Below are 21,879 nucleotides of genomic sequence, written 5' to 3'. Positions count from 1 at the left end.
AAAAATCCTAACACATGTCCATCCTTCATTTTTTCAATATAACTCTGCCACACCATCTGGAACTAAAAATGAAAAAAAATGAAGCATTGTGGCAATTGAATTTCCTTGCACTGGAAAAAGAAAACTCATTGGATCTCGAGTCCAGACTCTTGAAAACATTGACAAGAAAAAATACTCTTGATTCAATCGGATTTTTGCTTGAATCAAAACGAAATCCGCTTAAATTAAGGGGCTTGGTTCATGATTTAAGCTAGATTCCGATTGAATCAAGAGTAATTTTTCTTGTCGATATTTTTAAGAGTCTGGACTCTAGATCCAATGTGTTTTTTTTCCAGTGTGTAATAGAGCAGTACGTGCTGGAAAACGGAATACATTCAATGGCGTGCTGTGTTTGCGATATATCGATTGATCGGCCATTTAAACCTATGGAAAAGTATCGATAAACAGGGTGTTCGCAGCGAACACCTTAATAATCGATTATTTACCACAGCTTCAAATGAGAAAATATCGATAAATCGCAAAGCCACTGATGGAGTTACGGCGTTTTTGCCGTGGAGGGCAGAATTCCGGAGCTGCTTGTTTGTCTTACGAATTCAACGCATCTCTCCCACGCATAGCTCGCCGGGGGAGGAACAATGAGAGAGGACCGGGAACTATCCCCGCGGGACTCGAAAATGTTTTCACGCGGAGAAAAAATGATAATGTTTAAAAAGGATTGGAACGGAATCAATGGATTACCGGCCGGTATCGGAGTTAGTCGTTCCGATGACGGATAAATTTTGTAAAAGACCTCAGGTAAGCGGCTTAGAGCCAGATAAAAGATAATCAGGATGACTTGTGACTTAGTCGGGGCCTTTGGGAAGGCCGTCGTCTCAGTTGCCGCGGCCTTCCTTGACAAATCACTATCCGAATCTAGATTAATAGAGTCACCACAAAATTTCCAAGACGATTTGGCAATGCACTTTCCAACCTACAGGTAGGATGATAACACCCAATGAGGATTCAATCTTTACCTGTCGACTGAGTTTCACCACAGGTAACATCCTTCGCTATAGCCTTATACTTACTCTAAGCGCTATGGTCCTGGTCCTTTTAGTGTCCTAATCATTCCTGACGATAAATCAGTCTTAAATGTCTTTATTTTTCTACTCGTCGAGTCAAACCCGAAAAAAGGGTAACTGACGCAGATTATCTAAGGGATTTCTGCCGCGGATATGTTTGCACTTATTTTCTATCGGGGCAAAACGCCGGTATGCATGTGAGTGAGTGACACATATTAAGATGCGTCCCTCTCCTACGATGATAAATGGATTACATTTTGTAATTAGGAACCAATATTTCTGGCCCATTTTAAAAACAACATACATGTAATTGGTTTCCCTATGTAGATATGAGCTTTTACGGGAGAGTCAGGAATAGTGATTCCTCATTGCAAAATGTAATCCAGATGGCAATAATTAGTCATTTTGTTCATTTTCAAACTTCTAGTTATCGTCACCCAAGGATATCAGAATTTCATGCTTTTATCACGTTTTTCTCGTACATAAAGGTAGAAACACATTATTCGTCCGTTCATAATCTTAGATTTTCCTTTTCGTTTCTTTTTTGTATACAAGAAGGCATCAAGGAGTTGTGCAAATGCAGGCGCAGGTCTATGAGCGGCTGTAAAGCTTGTCCATAATAATTGCAAAGTATTTAAAGTGTTCACTGAATGGCACTTTGTTGTCCTAATATGTCAGGAGGTGCACTTCGGTCGAATAGAAACTCGTTATCGATAGAATACCAGACATACTAAAGTCTTTACATAACCTAAAATAAAACGAAAACCAAGCACAGCAAAATCAAGTGACAAATAAATCTCAATCATATATTTTTTACGGGCTCGATAATTTCAAATTACACTCAAAACAATCTGCACGGAGGAAAATTCCAGCCGATGAAAGGCAAATCGGTTGTTTTTTGCCTTTTCTCAAACCAACTCAATCGGTTGGAATTAAATGGAAAAGCCTCGGCTGATGTGAGTCCACTGTCTTTGGAGGCTTTAAGACATAGCCTTTGCGAAAAATATGTATCGATCGATATTGTAAGTCGAATGGCCGAGCGCGGATGTTCCTTCTTTTCGCTGATCTGGAGAGTGCTTTCCCGGACACTCGCTAACGGCCCAACTCCAATTTGTCGCATTCCAAAGCAAAACGAAAGTAATTGGTTGAAAAATACAATAATGACTGTACTTAGGTTCGTAAGACAGCCACAAAGGGGAAAATGTACTGCTGTGGTGGCGGGAATAATTGCTCATGCGTAAAATATTGGATGTTCAGAGGTGATGCATGGACGATTTGAGAATTTCTCGCCTTTTTTATGTCAGATCTAGGACTGATATCATCTAATAGCTCATCTCATTTGGACGCTTGCTGAATCACGTCAAGAAACCTCTTATGGTCACACCTTCATCATTATTTTGGCTGTGTTCTTGCTTGATCAGTTTTTCAATAGTTGCTATCGAGAGACAAGATAAGTCTATTTCACAGAGAGATTTTTAGATATTTTCATGAGAATATGTGATAAATTTTACGCTTTTCGATGTTGGAATCGTGATGATATAAGATTTTTGTAGTCATAGAGCCATGACGTATTTTGCCTTCAAAAATATTGATACCAAACGCGTGCATTGAAGTTAAAATAGTTGTATCACGAAAATGCTCTCTCTCGTCAGATTTTACCTATAAAACCAGAGGCATGAAATACCAAACCCATGCTTTGAAATCAAAATTGTTGCATCACGGAAAGTACACGCATCCATTGTAAGAACACTAAATCGTTAAGTTTCAGTAACGATTTTAAAAACTATGAATATACTTTTGTTGCACTGGAAAAAAAACACATTTGATCTAGAGTCCAGCCTCTTAAAAACATCGACAAGAAAAAATACTCTTGATTCAATCGGATTTTTGCTTAAATCAAGAACCAAACCTCCTAATTTGAGCGGATTTCCTTTTGATTTAAGTAAAAATCTGATTGAATCAAGAGTATTTTTTCTTGTCAATGTTTTCAAGAGTCTGGACCCTAGATCCAATGTGTTTTTTTTCCAGTGTATATTGGTGTTCATTATTAATACAGGTTCTCCTCTATTTGAATTAAGGTAGCAGCACCGTTGGCAATGAAAGAATGCTTATTACTTTACCTCTGTGTAATATTTTAACAAAATCCTCTCAGAAAGAAAATTGGTCAGACGATGTCTCATCTTCCGAACTGAGTTTTGATAGCTAGTTATGGTATCAATAAATATGAACAGGTTCTAAATCCACGCGAACCTATCGAGCAGGTTCAAATTTCAAGTCGTTAATTCGCAAATAAAGGTGAAGGGGTCAAACTGCAGTCTGTCCTCAGATTAAGAACAATTGCAGGCTAATGCCAAGGAGGCTGTATCCTTGAGCTGTGTTTATACTATCTATATCTCTGTTTGACTAGGAATTCTTAGACTCTCATCCTTCCCGTTAAATACATACGCGAACATGCCTTTTTATATAATGACCAGGATAAGAAACCCAAGTTGTTAACCAGTTGGTTCATTTAAGTGATAGCTGAATATTGGAAATGATCCAAGCTACCCCAGTTGATCGAATTAGTTCCGATTATGAACGTGATGAGTCCAAAGGGCAGGTCTCCTATTGTTCTTTAAGTCAGACTCATCGTTGGAGGTATCTCTTAGTGTCTTGTCCATTGCTGGTTCTCAAAGTTCCTACTGTAAATGACTGTCGCTTCAAGAAAGCGCAGGTGCCAATTTGTATTAAACCTATTTAATTATATGAGATGCGTCGCTAGGAAAAGACTGCAATCAGAACAAAACTTTCATCGAGTCTTTCACAAAACTAATCGTACTTATGTTGTTCCTAAAATGAGCCAGAAATTGTAGTTCCTAATTGCAAAATACAGTCCAAATATCAATAGCAAAATTGCGAAACCACGTATCTCCGTTTGGGCTGTTGCAGACTTCCTACCATTCTTTATTTTTTCTTCGAAAAACTATGCAACATAATTTTTTGATAACTTGGGTGATTTTTCTTTTCTGTCAGCAGAATGTTCTGAGTAAATGCCAAACTGTGTATTCCGCTAGTACCTCCGCGATAAAATAAGATGATTGCGGAAATTTTGAAACATCGCAATAGAGATACGTGGTTTTGCACTTTACTCATCGATACACATAATTGGTAGAGGGCAGAGCAGAGGTTTTAAACTCACTGAAATTATTTTACAAGTCTCAGAGCCTTTTTCTTGTTTTTTTTTTTTTTGGTCGAGATGTAGATTTAAAAAATTCCATGCTTTCACGCGCAATAAGACCATATTGGAGTGTATTTCACTTCGGAACGTAAGTTACTGCCGAACAACCCAAATCTTACATCCCCTCCTACGAAGCGGAGCGAACTCTGCATTTATTGTTGGAGAAATTACAAGAATGCAAAGCAAAAATTGATATTCATTAGTTGTGTAGTTTTGTCTTGCATAACCTGTCCATTCTGCCTCTATCGTTCTCTAAAAAAGTCGCTTGTGGCCTAACTTTTCATCCCTTATTCCTTACTTTATTTCACTCGCGTTGTTTGATATTTATTCCTGCTTCAGAGTGAAATACACTCTACACGGAAAAAAAACCTCGTGCGTGGGACCCGAAGTTTAGGTCATGTGAATCCCTGAAGTTTTCAGATTGAGTATCTGAACACTTTAGATCTAGCTGTCGCGGTTCGGATCACATATTTTCAGATATGAGAACCGAAGTTTTTCGGATGTGAGAACCGAAGTACTTCAGATGTAAGAACTGAAGTTTCAGATGTGTGATCCGAACCTCGACAGCTAGATCTAAAGTGTTCAGATGCTCAATCCAAAAACTTCAGAGATCCATATGACCTAAACTTCGGGTCCCACGCACAAAGTTTTTTTCTCCGTGTATTATATCATTCAAATATCACTCTTTCAAAGATTTCACTCCGTTTTCCAGCAATGTATGATGCGTAAAAAGCTCCTCTGATACGTTCAGGTTTACCGAAGCGTTAAAAAAGCGACAACGTGGCGACGCGACGTGGCCGTGCAGATCTCTCACGGTCCTTAAGACGGAATGATCCAGGCTCCACTCCGCTTTTCCGGCAGTCCATTACACGCGTTCCCCGCTCCGGCCCAAATGTCGCTTTGTCACCAACATACCCACCGCATGCCGGTTTTTTCTGCCTATCCTCGGGTTTTTCTCATCCCTCGATCAGACGGAGGTTTGCAAAGCTCCAGCGGAGATTAGTCATCAAGAGCGTATCACCGTCGTCGTTGTCGTCAGCCCCGTGAAATTTCACCATCCAGCGTTGACTAATTTTTTTTAGGAAAATTCGTTGTGACTTACTCCGAATAGAGGAGGATGCTTTTTGAGCAGTTCTGGAGGCCGATAATTGAAATTAATTGTCAAAGCTATAGACAAAGAAGAGGGATATGGAGGGATCCTCTTGGTGGGAGAGGGTTGCTGAAATGGAAAAAGGAGGCAGATAATAGACTAACCAATGGCACACCACGAGAGACCGTATAGTTAGTCCATCATTTGCATCCTTAGTCTATAGGAACCATCCTTTTCAACCTATAGGATCGTTCCATATACTCCCTATGTCTATCGCTGTGACCATCAATTTCAAAAATCGGTCCGCAAAACTGATGTGATCAGTCCCAGAAGCCTCGCATCTAAATTTTATTTTTTGCCGCTTATGCACATTTGATACGCTATAAGCCATCAAAAATCATGCCCTGCCAAATTAATATCAGTGTTTGGGCTTTTAAATTATTCATTCGGCTCAATGAAGATACAAATATTAATTTGGCAGAGCTATTTTGCCGTGGAATTTTAGCATTCATTAAAGTAAACTCGTGGAAGCACCCTTATTAACAATTAATAAAATCATGAAAATTAACAATGTGATAAGCAAAATAAATCAAATTATGGTCCCGTGGGATGTTCCTGAGTTTTTATATTTCATGCTAAAGAATTCTTTTCTTCGCTTTGTTGTGTGATTTAAAGCTTTATGATCATCGCGTCATGTATTTTATGCATACTATTTTGTCTCCTGACGAAATTTATACGAATCTTTTTAGATGCTGCCTTGGCCGTTATTGAGTTTAACAAACTCTCAGGCTGGATTTCCATTCATAACGAATCCATGGTATGTGTAACTGGAGATCGTGACTCTCAACGCTGAATTCTCTTAAACCTAAGATGCATTTTAGGCAAACGAAGAGATTGATCGAAGGCAAGGGGGGTAGAAGGAGGCGTGTTTCAATCCATTGTTGGATTAATTATATAAATTCAAGCGCGCACATTCAAATATCTCGGACATCGAAAAACTTGAAAGAATTTCACCATGTACTGTGCCGCAATCTTTTTGCATCTTCGCTTTTCGGTTGACTTTAAATCAGCTTCAGTTTTTGATCCGCGGGACTTATTCTTGAGGACCATACGATCGCTTCTAAAGGAGACATCTTAAATTAATACGCATTTTATGCAAATAATTTTTTTTTCCTTTCATTTTATTTTTGCTAATCCTGCACCGGGACAATACTTTCGAAACAAGCCGAATTTTCCGGTCCGGCCGGATTGGAGTGAGGAATGAGCCGTTTGCAGATTCCACACACGAAATATTTCTCCCCTCTCATTTCCTCAGCTCCATGTGTCAAACTCGACAGCTTTTGAATTGTTGCCTATTAAATTAGATTTTGCGCATCTCTCGCGCCTTCGCACGCGCTTCTTCGATTAAGTGAGCAAATTCTTCGTGCAAGTGTGAGTGAAATCTAACCAGATAGGTAACGGTTTCGTCTCGATGTTGTCGAGTTTTCTAATATCCGTGAGCTTTTCGTGCCGTATAAGTTGAGACTGTAAAGTATCGGACCATAAGTTAAAGTTAGAAATCTAGTGTTATAACACACTTAACTTCATCAACATTTTTCAAAACACCCATTGGAAATTGTAAATCTTTGAAGGAAACGACAGAAGTTGGCGTTTTTTCTCCTCGTAATTTCGAACTTTTCCCTCTTCCAAAAAGAAATAACTGCTTACGTCAAATCAGGCACTGACTATTTTCCGTGCCCATAACAACGGCGTATATTTCGTTTGATGCTATTTTGCTCTCGTCAATTTTACAAATACTAATATTTAGAAGAAAAATGCGTTCTTTGTAATCTAGCTGTGAACAATTGCCTAAAACTAAGACTGTTTTCAACTTTCGATTTGACGTCAACTGGGTTTCTCGTTTCGAAAAGTGTCCTGAATTCTGGCAAAACTTCTTGGTGGATAATGGTTTTAGCGCATATTCCTCAGTTCCCAAAAAAAGCAGTGTAGCCAAAAATATAAGAAACATCAGCCCCTTAAAAGTGCAATGTAAATACATTCTGAAAGTTTGAAGTTGGCACTTTTCGAAACACACACGAAATTCGCGCCTAGCTTTTCAATGTGGAATGCGGGGAAAAGGAAATTGGAAAGAAAATAAAAGATGCATATGACTATGACTGAAAATATTTTTTGCAATAGGGTTGCATTTTCATTTTTTCTGCGTTGCATGCTGAGTGACACGTTTGCATTGTCATATTTTTAAAAGTGAGGTCATCAGGCATTTTGTTCGAAGCTATAAATTTCACTCGTGCGAACTTTCAAATTGCTCTGAATTTCGCAATTGAATCGATCATTGTCAGAAAAACTCAAGCGCCAAAATGAAAATACGAGATGAAGACACAAAAAGACGTTTAAATGGGCCCGTCCCTATTCTCAAAGCTCCAAAACATTATAGCATAATTGATTTATCACATTACTTAATCTAAGATCTGAATTTGGTCGATCAATTCAGTTTTTACGTTTTTCTCGCATTTTTATTCCTGGCGTTTAAGTCTTTTTAAAAATGACCGATTCAATAAGGAACTCCTATCTCTGGCTCATTGTAGAAAACACCAATGACTGATTAGCTCCCTTGTGCGGATAGATGATTTTTGAAATGAACTAGTAATAGTAAAAGAACAACTTAATTTGGGGAAAAGGCTGCAAAAAAAGAACAAAGGATAAACAAAACCCGACGGCTCTTTTTTATTTTTAATTTATTTGCCGGTTGAAAATGAAATTGTAATTATTTTGAAACCTTCCGGGTTTTGTTTATCCTTCGTTCTTTTTTTGCAGCATTTTCCCCAAATTAAGTTGTTCTTTTATTATGTGTATTTTGGCTGATTAAGTTGTTTTTCATTCTGTCTAGTAATAGTAGTTCCTTATTGCAAAATGTAGTTCAATTAGGTTGAAAGCCACCGTGCGATGGCGCGAAGTACGGACGGAGAGGTCATCGTCACCTCGGGATCCATATTAATATCCGCGATTGTGCCAAGTGCCAAGGGGGTTGGGGGGTGGGGGGCGGGCTCCAGGACCGGGAGACGGCGTGCAGCGTCGACGACGACGGTGAGCAGCCGAGCTGGAAGGAGCTGGAAGGTATCATTATCATGGGCGATGATGTTAATGTGTGTGAACATTGATAGTCGCTGCTAATTGGACTGATGAGGCTGGATGGCACTGTGGTTTGTATCCCATCTATCCGTGCGGCTCCAATTCCAAATTAATGACGTCAGGCTACATTCCTACATTTACGCCATTTGACTTCACTTAACCCCGGCTTAGCAAGCTGTGGGATTACTAGCCATGTTCTCGTCACCTAGTTGCGCGCCCGATCAACCCGTCCCCCGCTCTCGCCGCACCCTCCGCTGTCCGCTCCCCCTTCGGCCGCGACGTGCGCTCCGAGCTGGTCTCAATTATTGAAACCGGCTTCACTTGAACTTCATCGTGGTTTTGATTAGTATATTTTTGTCATTCATTACCCAGTCGCGGCCGCGGCCGGCGGCTCAGGGATCTATGGTCCGGGCTGCGCCCGCTAGAGTCGCTCCGTGCAGCGGCTCTTAAGTAGTGACACATGAATCATATGAGCGGCTTTAAACGATCCTAATTGTGGGTCTCGGGATCCGCATAAACTCACCCATCTGCGTTCCCGGCCCGGCACACTGTCTTCTGTCTTTGCTCCGGACTCCCGACCAGCGCTCACGCTCTTCAGCACTGTTATCCATCAATTTCTACGAGTGTTTAATCAGGACCGCGTCGTCGCGAGGGGCACAAAAAGTATGCAACCGCGTGAAGCGCTTACATGACTTGCGACTCTTGTATTTATTCAAGTTTTCACAGATTCCCTTGTGTTATAAAGTTGTTCTCATCTTCGTCTTCTTCTTACCTTCTTCTATTTTTTTCCGATCTTCTTCTTCTACTACTACTTCTTCTTCCTATTTTTCTTTTTTCTCCTCTTCCTATTTTTTCTTTATCCTCTCCTTCTTCCTCTCCTTCTCCTTCTCCTCCTTCTCCTCCTTCTCCTCCTTCTCCTCCTTCTTCTTCTTCTCTCTTTTTTTCTTTTTTTTTCTTCTTCTTCTTATTTTTCATTTTTCTTCTTTTTTCTATTTCTTCCTTTTCTTCTTATTTCTATTTCTTCTTTTTCTTCTTCTTATTTCTATTTTTTTCTTTTTCTTCTTCTTCTTCTTCTTCTTATTCCTTTTTCCACCTTCTTCTTTCTGTTTTTTTTCTTTTTTCCTCCTCTTTTCTTCCTGCTTTATCCTTCATTCTTCTTCTTCCTTTCGTCCTCACTTATCCATTATTCTTTCTTCCTTTATACCTCTCTTTTTCTTTTTTATTCTCCGTCTTCTCCTTTGTCTTCTCCTTCTTTTCCGTCTCATTTGTCTCCTTCTGCTTCCTCTCCCCTGCTTCCTTCCTTCCCTTGAATCGTGGACATAACAGATTATTGCACGTAACTCAAGTTCGGTGTCCGATTTTGATTGAATCATTCAATTGATTAAGCCATCTTTCGATTCGTCCGACTGAACGTTTGGGTCACGTGATCAAACTTTCGGATTGAATCAAACTGAGAACAATGGTTTGGTTAGACGAATTGAACTCCGGTTATACGAATCGAAGTTTGATTTGGCAAACCGAATAATTCAATCAATACGCGGAATACCGAACTTCGGTTCGTATGATTGCGATTTTTCTCCAGTGCAACGACATTCCTACCAAATGGTCGAAAAAGCTTCGAGCAATAATCCATGATCGCGCCTCAATCAATGGCAGCACGTTAGGCGACATCGACGACTTGAACAAATCGTTATCATGCTCCAAGTGAACATGTTTATGCTAAAACGAACTATGTGCATGGGGTTTAAATATAACATAGATCTTTCTAGCATAAATACGTCCAAGTATGGTTTATTTACACAGACAATAAGGTAATTGAATGCCACGGCAGAGACTTGCGAGTGAGCGAAAGAGGGAGGGTTAAGGGTTATGTTCATCGCTCAACTCCCCCAAACTCCGTTCACCGCACAGTGGTGCATCTCCGAGGCAATTAGACTTCATTTTGCAATTAAGGATTACAATCTCTAGCTCATCCGTAAAAACACGTAAGAGCATTGGAAACGGGTAGCATATATGTTGCAAATCAGTTTAGGTAAACCCACTGATTAACTTTCCGGTCATCAGTCATCATTAAATGAATCTAAGCGTCAACTTCCGAAGTGACTTCCATTAAGGGGCTTGGAGGACACGGCGCAAAAGTGCAGTTTTCGAAAAAATTGAGGTATCAATGATTTCAAGTAATTCTAGTCTTACTGCTTATTCTTTGAAAAATTCGCTTCCAAATTCCAATTTTCAAGCATCATAAAGTCAGCTCGAACTTTTTTTTCGGATCCATGTAATTTCGAAACTTCAAACACGTATTTCTGGAAATACTAAAAACTGCACTTATGCGCCTTGTCCCACAATCCCCTCGATGGAGATGTTGCATGTGTGAGGAATATGCGATTTGACTGTTGATTCACATGTAAAAGTTCGCGAGAAACACGATGATGCCACTGGTTTTTTCTGAAATCAACTCCCAAGATCAAAAAAAGCTCTCAAGTTGAGGGCAAAACGGAGGGGACATCCCACGCTATCTTGAGACTCCACGTCTACATCTACATCAAGACAAACTCTCCGGGCAAAGAAAGGGAGCAAATACATTGACAAGGCTGCCATTTTATTTGGAGGCTCTAAAACTGAAAATCACTGCTAATGTATTTGCTCCCTATCTTTGCATGGAGAGTTTGTCTTGATGTGGACGTGGACTCTCAGGGTAGGGCGGGATATCCCCTCCGTTTTGGCCTCAACTTGAGAGCTTTTTTTGAGCTTGGGAGTTGATTTCAGAAAAAACCAGTGGCACCATCGTGTCTCTCGCGAACTTTTACATCAGAATCAACAATCAAATCGCAAATTCCTCACACATGCAACAACTCCATTATACTCTTAGGAAAATATAGTGAACGGAGCCTCTGAAACATATTGTCTCCGAGGGCGATGGTGTGCGTGTACGGGTCTACGTGGGTGGCACTCTCCAAAGCCATAGTCGGTCATCTCGGCTAATCCACCTCAGACTAAGATTACAATTTGCATAATTCAATAAAGAACGAGACCGAAGAAAAGGTCCCGAAGAAAATTCAGATCCGACAGAGCCGGCTGACCGGTGACGAGTCGATAGAGAGGCGAGAGAGGTTAGGAAGCGTCGCGAGTGCAATTGCAAGGAAATGTGATGTAAAAACTACGTGATCAAAGGTGCGCTGAATCGATTAGGGCCATGAAGTTTTTCGGATGCCTCGAATAGTTGAAAATATGACTCCAAGGCCGGCGCTTGCCGGACTCGTCGGATTGTTGACATTCCCCGTGCGCGGGAAATTAGTCCGATTCAAATAGGTCGTCTTCGCGGACCGCGGCAGATTACCCCCGTCTCGAAATCCACGACTCGGAGAAATTACTCAATGAATCTCAATTAAAGTGCGTTCACCCGTTTTTGTTCTTCGATCGGGTTCGCTTATCGGCGCATTTTTTGGCTCCTATTACCCGCATTCCTCGCATTCCTGATTTATAGTCCTTGGTGGATCTAATTCGGCTCGGCGCATGCGCATTGTGCCTGGTCACCGGGGTCCCCCTCCCCCCCGTCCTCTCCACTCCGGTGCATCGTTGCATCCAGAGTCTTCGCGTCTTCGCGGTGCCTCATCCCATTTTCTCGCCTCGGGTGGTGTCTCCTCGCTCCGCGCCTCGCCGCACAGTGGATCGAGTCAATTGAAGAAGTCGGACATGAAATTTTTGACTTAAACTGCAAGATTTCGATCTTTATTTCGTCATATTTTAAATTTCAAGGAGTGTTTCTGACGGAAAATTTCACGAGGAAACCATTGAAACCACTCTCAGAAGCTCAAAATTGTGTATAAATGGAGTTATAATCGTTTGAAGTTTCCCAATTTTGTCCGACCTGTCCTATTGACTCGATCCATCGTGCGCCGGGCAGTATGATCTTCCTCCGATTGTCGCAGTAATTAGTATTTCACTTGGCTCCCGGCTGAGGTTCAAGGTTTGGAGTTCGCCCGATCTGTGCCGCATTTTTGGGACTCGCTCTAGATTCTGATTTTTGTACTCCGGACTCGCTCAAGGTCTGCCTTACCCTCCGGAATGCGCGATCAGCGTGCCTCCTCGTCGGTCTGGTTCCCATCCTCTCTTTGCCTATCTCTCGTGGACCATTGCTGCATTCTTAATTTGATGTGGATAACGATGCTCCGGTGCATTAGCGGTGTCAACGGAGCAGTGCGTCCATTCCATGTCCGTCGCAAAAGTTCCGGGGTTCGAAACTTTTTTGTTCCGATTTCTCCCAATCCATGACCTTTAAAAGTTCCGGGGTTTCTTTTAGATTTCTTCAAACGTCCAAAAAACTTCCGGAAAATGCATAGGATCCGTACCGCTTCAGGAATTGCAACAGTTCCGGGAAAAATCGGGAAAATCTTAAAAGTTCCGGAATTCAGAACTAGTTCCGGGATATGGGAGCACTGATTTCGGCATTTCCTGACGCCATGCCAAAAATCGATTTGATTTTAATGAAATATAAACTATATTTTGCAAAGGAAAAACTAGAGTGCTCCAATCTTCCTCAACTGTGCAATTTTTCTCGTCTCATACGAAATTTAAAATTTTGACTGTTTCTGTGAGTGCAACTCACAAGAGATTGCCGAAGTTTGACAATGTGGGTAAAATTGCGATTCTTTTGGTTCTTTTTGCAAAATATAGTCAAATCCTGCTCTTGAGATCCAATCGGACTACATTTCACAATAAATACTTACTATTCTATGAATTATTCTTAAAAACACTGATATATAACGGGCAACGATTGTCACGCATGTTGTCTCTATAAGAAACTGGAAATAGTACATGCACGGTACTGCAAAGTAAAGTTCAATTTTAATGGCCTAAAACTGCCCCAGATTCTGGAGACGTTACTTGAATCTTCATTCTTCAATGATGATTGATGTAACTGCGACTGAAACGTCATTTTTCAGATGAAGCTAATTATTTTACAATTACTAATGGTGATTATTTTTGTTTTGTTTCAGTGTCAAACACAAGCTCTAGCTCTGACAACAGGCTCCAAATCACCTCCACCGTCCCCAGCTCCGTCACACAGCCCTGTTTCAGCAAGTCCACTACCCATGCCCAACGTAGCCAAATCCGATTCTTTTGACGACAACTCGAAAAATAGTCCAGGTATGTTCAGTTTAGATACCATTCATTGACTCCTGTTTTTCCGTTGAAGGCACGGAAAAAAAAAGTTGGGGGTTAAGTCCCAACTGTTGTCTCAACGTCGCGCGGCGCTTTTGATACTTTGACCGGAAGGAGACGATATCTTCAATTTTCTCAGGAAGTATTTATTTTATCGATGAAAATTTAACAACGTTCAAAGGCTGATATAACTTTTTTCTCATGAAACCTCTGCAGTAGTTGCAAATTTCGCCAGTGTTGCCATTTCCCGGAATGAATTCTGAAATTCGGAACTTTTCAAACAATTGGAACTTTTCTCGAAATCCCCGAAATGTTCAGCAATTTTCGGAATTTCCTCGAAATTTGCAGTTTTTCGCCAGTTTGACCATTTACTTGATCAAATTTAGGGACTTCTTTTTTTTATCTAATTTGACGATCTTCGAAACTAAATCCGGGCGTACTTCGGAATTTTTCTTGGAACTTTGGCAAATCGGAATATGTTTCCGGAAATCGGAATTATTTCGGAATCTTTTGATGCAATAAAATTGCAGCACTGAATTTCGCTGAAACGTGACAACGTAGGGACATCGGTAGCAGAGGAGATAATGCGAGCCGCGAGTGACAGACGCGAAAGCCGAGGCGAGGTGGCTTGTCGGAAACGCTGTTGCGCGGATTGCCGATCTCCGTCGTTGCAGGCGCATCCCGCACGCTGCTCCGGACTCGCCCGCCTCCGATCGCGAATCGCGCCATCTCGCGAATCCCCGGCTCCGCTCGCGAGGAGCAGATAATCCCCCGAATTTGATTCGTACTTAATCTCCTCTTACACTCGCTCATTATCTTCGTCGACTTGGGCCTGTTTGAATTAAGATCGTCGCGTTTGTCACTCCGCGGATGATCGCGGGATGTTCCTGCGTCGAGGAGAAACGCCGTATGAACATCCGGAAGTTGCCAAATTCCTGCTTCAAATGAACTTTCGCGTGTTTTTTTGTGTTTTTTGTGTTTTTTTTTTACTTTTCATAGTATTGCGATCATAATTCAAGCGTCTCAAAAAAAATTTTAAGAGAAATCTGCATATTCGCCAAAATGTGTATTTGACGCCGTATAAATATCCGAAAGTTGCCAAATTTCTACTTTAAAGGAACTTTCGCATGTTTTTTTTTTTTTTTTTTTTTAAATTTTCATGGTTTGGCATTCATAACTCAAGCGTCTCAAAAAAAAATTAAGAGAAATATGCATATTTATTATCCAGAGGCGAGGCATGAATGGTCGATTTTCGATGTTCCTCCATTTGAAGCTACGGTAAAGAATCAATTATTAAGCCGATCGTTGCGAACACCCCGTTTATGGATCCTTTTCCATAGGTTTAAATTGCGGATCAATCGATATATCGCAAAGCACGCCACGTCACTGCTGCTATCGAAAATAAATGTGTCAGGAAAAATTCGGTCATCTTTGGATGTTCCCTTGACATTTTTCTTTCAACACGACAGGAAAGTGTGACATTGCTCACGATCGTTTTTGGGTCTTAAACGGGAGGCAACGTATAGTAAAATGTCCTTTTACTTCGTTAACCAATAGCGTTTTGTATCAACGTACTGATTTTCCCTCTATGTTTTCCTCTCTTTCTTTTGGAGACCCTCTGATTTTAATAACTGGAGACAGATTAGGATCAAGTTACTGCGTTACAAAGCTGTTGAGCTTATTGAATTCGCATGGAGAGGGCGATGTTTTCCTCCCAATCAAACCTGGAGCTTAGCGACCTTGTGTTAGACCTGACCACCAGATCAACTTGGCCGGCAGTTATAAAGTTAAAGCGGCAACACTGCTAAATTTTTGTATACGGCTCGCTCGCGAATCGCAAGTTGTGCCCGCACGCGCATGCATGTTTTATATATTCATCCGCATGCACAAAGACAAAAATCTGAGTGCGGACACATGAAGTTCCTTTTTTATTTTGCTTTTTACGGTCCTTCTTCTTTTTTTCTTCACTAAATCTGGATCGAAAGGAAAAGGGATGCAGAGGTTCGGGCTGAGGCCGAGGGACGAAAGTGGATAATGCAAGCGGTTCCCCCTGTGCCTCAAATAAACTCGACATAATCCCCGGCCAGCTCCCGCCTTAATTCCCTCTTAACCTAATCCTGCTTTAGAAATACGTTGTAACTCTATCGGATTTTACTAACTCTCCCAAAAACATCCTCCGCTTACGCAAGCTGCTCCTTGCTCTCATCGCGATGACAGACGATAGGTTTTTCCGCGGGGGCCCAGATCAGCTCTTGGATTGCGGGATCGCTATCTTGACTTCCTAGGGTGCTCATCAAAGAGGGAGGTGCGAGTTAAAATCTTCAATATTAAGGCGGATTTTTTCAATTTCAATCACAGTTAGGGATGGAACCCAAACGAGTGGCTCTGGACCATATTATTATAATCATCTTTCTGTATTTTCTAATTTTAAGTAGTTTGGCTCCCGTCTGTTGCAGTGTGGCTGAAAGTCACATGCCTGTATTAAAGTATAGGTGACTAATACTAATAATCTCCCCTCAACTAATTTTAACTGAAGATCCACGATCCGCTATATTATTTCCTTTTTTTTGTCATTGAAATATCATAACCTTTAGGTTAATTGTGCGCGGAAGTGGCTTAGAAATCAATTTAATTTTTTCTTAAATTTTCCGTAAGATATTAAGTGGGTAACTTTTTCTTCGAAGTTCTGTTTCAGAGTGAAAATATTCCTTGCAAAAACCCAAATTTTGCGAATACATACCTCAATTTGTGCAAGGCGAACATTTACGGTCATAGTTTTTGCTTTCAATGGAAAAACTAATCAAAGTCATCCAGTGCAAAATGTTCATTTTTTTCCGCGTGAAAAGAGAAAAATATTTTGTGACGACAGCAAGCAATAAATTTAGCTCTTCTTGTTTTAAAATATATATGACGCAGCAAAAATCTGAAGCGATGCAATTGAGTTGCGTATTCTTGGATTTTAAGGGTCGAAATACTAAAAGAGATTCGGTCTGAGGAGTAAAAGGATTTAAAATGTTTTCCTCATTCTATAAATTTGACTTGCATTCTTCGTTATATAAGTCACTCACTCCTTCAATTTTTCCTAAGCCTCATTTTTTCAAACTCGCACTTGTGAATATGTCTATTGAGTTTTCCACGTAGAGTTGTTGGTTCTTAAATCTCTCTCTCGGAACTTGATCTTAAGTCTTGAGATGCACAGAACAAAAGAGAAGATTACGACTTACAGATTGTACAAAGAAGTATTGTTGTACATAGTCACTTTTTTTGACGTTTCAAGTAGCAAATTAAATTTTTAGCAATTTCAATGACATAGATATTTTCTTCAGTGTGTAGCTGTTCTTCCCCAGTTTACACTTAGGAAAAAAGTTCTGTTGCGAGGATTGAATTTCAAATCATGATGAATATCCCCTTTTTTAAATACATAAACAAAGGTTCTGGGCAGTTTCTCAAAATGCGGTTCCTATGATCGAAAACTTCAGTTACCTGAACTGAAAAATTTTAGTACTCACACAAGAAATATGTCATTCAATAATTTTTCTAGTTTCACAACGCGCTCTTAAATTCCTTCCCCATTTTACTTGTGCAGTTTTATCGTTAGTCAAAATGTCTCTACGTATCTGGGTGTTACCTTGGAAACACTGGAAATAAACACATTGCATCTAGAGTCCAGACTCTTAAAAACATCGACAAGAAAAAGTACTCTTGATTCAATCAGATTTTTAAGGTTAAATCAAAAACCAAGCCTCTTAATTTGAGCGGATTTCCTTATGATTTAAGCTTAAATCTGATTGAATCAAGAGTCCTTTTTCTTGTCAATGTTTTTAAGAGTCTGGACTCTAGATCCAATGTGTTTTTTTTTTCCAGTAAATTTGAAAGCCACTTAGTGCGACACACACACACACACACACCCTCACAAAAAGATATGAACCAAAGTTCAGTCTTTACATCCAAACTTTTTCTCCGAGTGCAGGCTCCCGTGACGCAATGGTCATCGATTAAAATCTGCCGAAACGGAAAGGAAGATGTCGGGCGCTGATGAAAAGACCGGGGGAAAAAAATGTTGATCCAGGACTATTTATTAGAGATCCGCGCTGGCCGGATGGCAATGGCCCGCGGAGTTGATTCGCTTTGTTCTTGGATCCCAACGGTTGGCTCCTTTACCTGATTATGTCCTCGGATGACAAATAGTGGCCTCTTCTTTAAACATCCCTTTATGATGCAAAGTCCAAACAAGGGATCGTCGTTAAGACGTTGGCAGTAACGGGCCTCGTGTGGGAGTAAATGAGTGCAAAGCTGGTGTGAAGCCGGGGAGGGGATAAGCAGGGTCAGCGCGGGAGCCGGCCAAACAGGGATAAAAGGGTTGAAAGCTGGATGCGGGGGCGGGCTCGCGAGCTCTGAGCCGGAGCCCGAGTGGTGAGTCTTGAATAAGGTGCAAGGTTTAAGGTGGTCAGTTCGGCTCCTCTCCCGCGATTCTAAACCGCGTATCCACGTGGGGGTTTACGTTGGAGTTAGGTTGTTTGGCTTAGGTTGTGTCGCATTAAGCCGCGCAAGAACCGTTGCCGCGCCGCCGCGGCCCGGAACCGTGAAAAAAATTATACGACTCAACATCTCGTTTATTCTTCTTCTTTTTATCTTTTTAATTTATTTCGCGTTCGCTCTCCTCCGCGCGGTTAACAAGGTGGACTTTGACCCGAGCGAAATTGAAACAGAAGGATTTCCAACGAACTTCGCGGCGGAACTTCGTATGATCCGTTAAATCAAATATTCTGGTTTTATAAAAATATGGTTATATTATATTTGGTTATATTCTGGTTATTCTGGAATAGGGGTTTTTGATTCTTTTGATATGAAAGGTTCTGAACGGTCGTAATATTTTGACAATATCCGTGTTAAATTTGCAAGATATTGCGGTTGTTTTGGATCAAAATGTTAGATCGCGAAAATGCTCTTAATATCATTTTTGAGCGTTTTCGTAACAATATTTTTCATATACTCTCCGGTATTATATTTGACAGTGTCATACTTGTAGGGAAATACCAGAGGCCTCCTCTGACCGCTTCGCACCGTCATACTTTACGCGTTTCTCTTATGATTTAATATTATTATTTATGCAAATATTTGAGAAATCATCCCAAAGTTTATAACAACTCATATCCTTCGTCAACTATTTAATGCTGATTTAAAACTATCTTCAAAAAAATCGTCAGAAATATTGTGAAATTTACTCTAGCTGAACAACAAAATATTCTGAAGAATCACCTATTTTGTTCTAATAATATATTACACTTTACTGATAGACTATATTCTTGCAACTTCAATTAAAATCTCACTTGATTACCAATACTCGCAATTTCACATTTAAATTTGTCTAGTGCGGAACGGCATTTTACGATATGATACTTTTCAACCGATTTTTTAAGACTCTTTTGAAACTCAGTTACCTTCAAATAGCAGCAAACTCAATTCAGCCGAAAGTTATACACAGAAATTATCTAAAGTCACATAGAGAATGCCTACCAATGATGTCCCCAGTGCCATAAAATATTGCGGTTGTAATAATTTTGATCAACGTCTGCATACGCGATAATCACTAAGCTTCGATAAGAGAATATAAACTTTCTGGTTTTTCAACCAAATACTCAACAAGGCTTTCAATTAATAATATCATAGTTTCTGTCCATCTACCCTTACGTCCCAAATTGTGAAAGTTTCCAAAAGAAAAGGAAATTCCAATCACATTCCTATTTTCGTCAAAATTCATCAATAATTGAGTGAAAGTTATGAAAAGGTGGAGACGATTCAAAATCACTCTCTCATCATAAACCCTTAAAAAGTGAGTCTTGATTTATCAGATCAGTTTTTAACGGGATCAATTGAAAGAATTGAACCCCTACGGTCGAATGGATACAAATCGAGCACTGCAACATAAAGGTGAGCATTTTAGCTGCAGGAATATAAATACGAATCATAATCAAATAGTTTGAAAAAAAAACCGAACAACTCCCTATCTTCCCATCATCAAACATACGAGTGATTACATTTTTTAGAAGACGCTCGCCGGTTTACCCTGTGAAAACGTCACAGTCCCTACAAGAGGGAAGATAAGACTTAATCATTATTTACAGCGCCGCGCCGCGTTAGAGGGTGATGTCAAATAATTCTTTGTAAGAATAAAATCATCGAAGAAAAAAATCTTCCCAGTCGGAATTAAATAATGCAGTAATTTTCGGAGCGAAGCGAAGGGAGAGGGTCCGTAGAACAATAGGATTTCTCGCTTCCCGCAAAGGAATCGACACCTGAAGCTTTCGGTCGATTTCGAGACAAGATCTGCTTAAGTCTCGAAGGGGTTAAACGACTGTTTCGTTTTTTTCGTCGCGGCCTTTGCGGAGGAGGGTAAGAAACATTGCCAAATGGACCCTTCCATCATTACGCTACGGAGCTAACCAGGTTAATCTTTGCCGTCGATTATAGCGAGAATTAATTATAATACCCTTCGAAACTGTTTCATATGCGAAGGAAACCGCCTGCGATCTTTTCCACCCCCGCTTCACTGCATCCCTCGTCCCTTCCTTGAACTAGTTAAGCGCCCCGCAGACACCACACCTACGCACTCACACATGCTCCTCGTAACTGCTCCTTCTTCTAATTTTTTCCTTCACTTTTTTTCTGTCTTATAAAAAGGATTATATTAAGCACTGGGCACTGATAAACAAGTCTCATTGCACAAGTGAGGAGTTACCACTGACTCCGACTGGTCCCCTGATGTCAGATGTAACGTTTTATGTAACTTTCGCTGTAAATATGTCCAGAACTTTTTAGACCTTTACGAAATGAATGATCACGACAGCTACCACATAGCGGAACCTTTACAATTTTGGATAAAAAGTTTCCTAAAAGACATCGAACTTCAGCTCATATTGATTGAGGAACTTTTTCGGACGAAGTAACCGAGCTTCCTATCATAGAAACCAAACTTCAGTTCCTTTGACTAAAAGCTTCGTTTCCCTGAGCCGAAAAAGTTCGATGTTCAGTATGAACTGAGTTTCTTTTCCGGAACTATGTCATCTGAAAGTTTATTACATTGAATGTTTAGGGCACAAGCTTATTCGGAAGTTTTCTGGTAGGTAAATGCTTTTTAAACTTTAAGATATTCAAAACCCCGAATAAATACTGGAGTGCCTCTCGGCTTTGCTCCTCTGACATTAGTATAACGAGAATAACATTCGTTCCTCTGAAAAAGATCCGCAGCTAAAAAAGTTGTGAATGAATAAAAATAATTAACAGTACATGGAGAAGAAATACTCGACAAAGTTACTCACATAGTAATATCGTAAAGTAATTTTCGGCTCGAACGTTTAATATTAAGTAGTAAGTATTTAGTAAGTAGTAGTATTTGTTTATTTGTTTGTTTGTTTGTTTGTTTTGTTTGTTTTTTTTTTGAACTTTTTCCAAACCAGAACAAGTAACACACCACACACACCCACAAGCTTTAGCTGATCAATTGCGCTGTCAACATTTAAAACAGGCCGAGCTTGATTTTAGCCTCTTTTATTTAATACGACTTTAAAACTTTCTGAGTATTTGGTGTCAAGACTCTTGGATAAACAATAGGTCAGTTACTGTCTTTCATTTCAGACGGTATAAATTATGATCGTTTCATAATTTTCTTTTCCAATCTCAAATATTCATTGATATGTATACATTTTTCTGCACTTTCTCATTGCGTCATTCACGAGAATGTGTGTTAAAACTTACTAGCCCACTCCAAACGAGTTTCGGCGCGACTTGAGTATCTCTCATGCGGATACTTGAATGTGGACTCGATCAAAGAAGCCGATATTCCCATTTAATTTAATCATAGCCTGTCGATCCAGCTTTATCTATCTCTATGCTTGCAGTATATGGGAGGAATATCACCTCGGTTCGACACCCTTCCGCCATGATCGTATCTCTATAGTAATCATTCATATCATCATGATTTTGTCAGGGGCAGTTTATAGTACGAGGGGAATTTTTTTTCTCTGTAATTGCACACAGTGGTACTAAAATCGTCTTATTCATATGACATCCTCCCCTCCTCATCAAATCTTCATTTTGCTCGACTAGCTCTCTTTTTACTTGCCTCTTAGTAATTCTGCTGTTTAAACTCGGATGTAAAAGCCTAAAAACAACTTTTAAAAAAACAAAAGAACATGGATGTGAGAAAATATCAAGGCGAA

At 40.2% G+C, this 21,879-nt stretch overlaps 1 protein-coding gene across 2 annotated transcripts in view; it reads left to right on the top strand.

The window, feature by feature from the left end:
- dve (SATB1_N and homeodomain domain-containing protein dve) overlaps positions 1-21,879 on the top strand; it is a 102,055-nt gene that overhangs the window by 38,601 nt on the left and 41,575 nt on the right. For both annotated transcript variants that reach the window (XM_019061948.2, XM_019061947.2), the window contains exon 2: positions 13,495-13,645. In XM_019061948.2, coding sequence (XP_018917493.2) covers positions 13,495-13,645 — 151 coding nt within the window. The remainder of the gene's footprint in view (positions 1-13,494; positions 13,646-21,879) is intronic.

Source organism: Bemisia tabaci, chromosome 3, assembly GCF_918797505.1.
Source record: "Bemisia tabaci chromosome 3, PGI_BMITA_v3".
Classification (NCBI taxonomy): Eukaryota; Metazoa; Arthropoda; class Insecta; order Hemiptera; family Aleyrodidae; genus Bemisia; species Bemisia tabaci.
The sequence above is the reverse complement of the archived record's forward strand: the minus strand, read 5'-3'. Positions and strand labels throughout refer to the sequence as shown.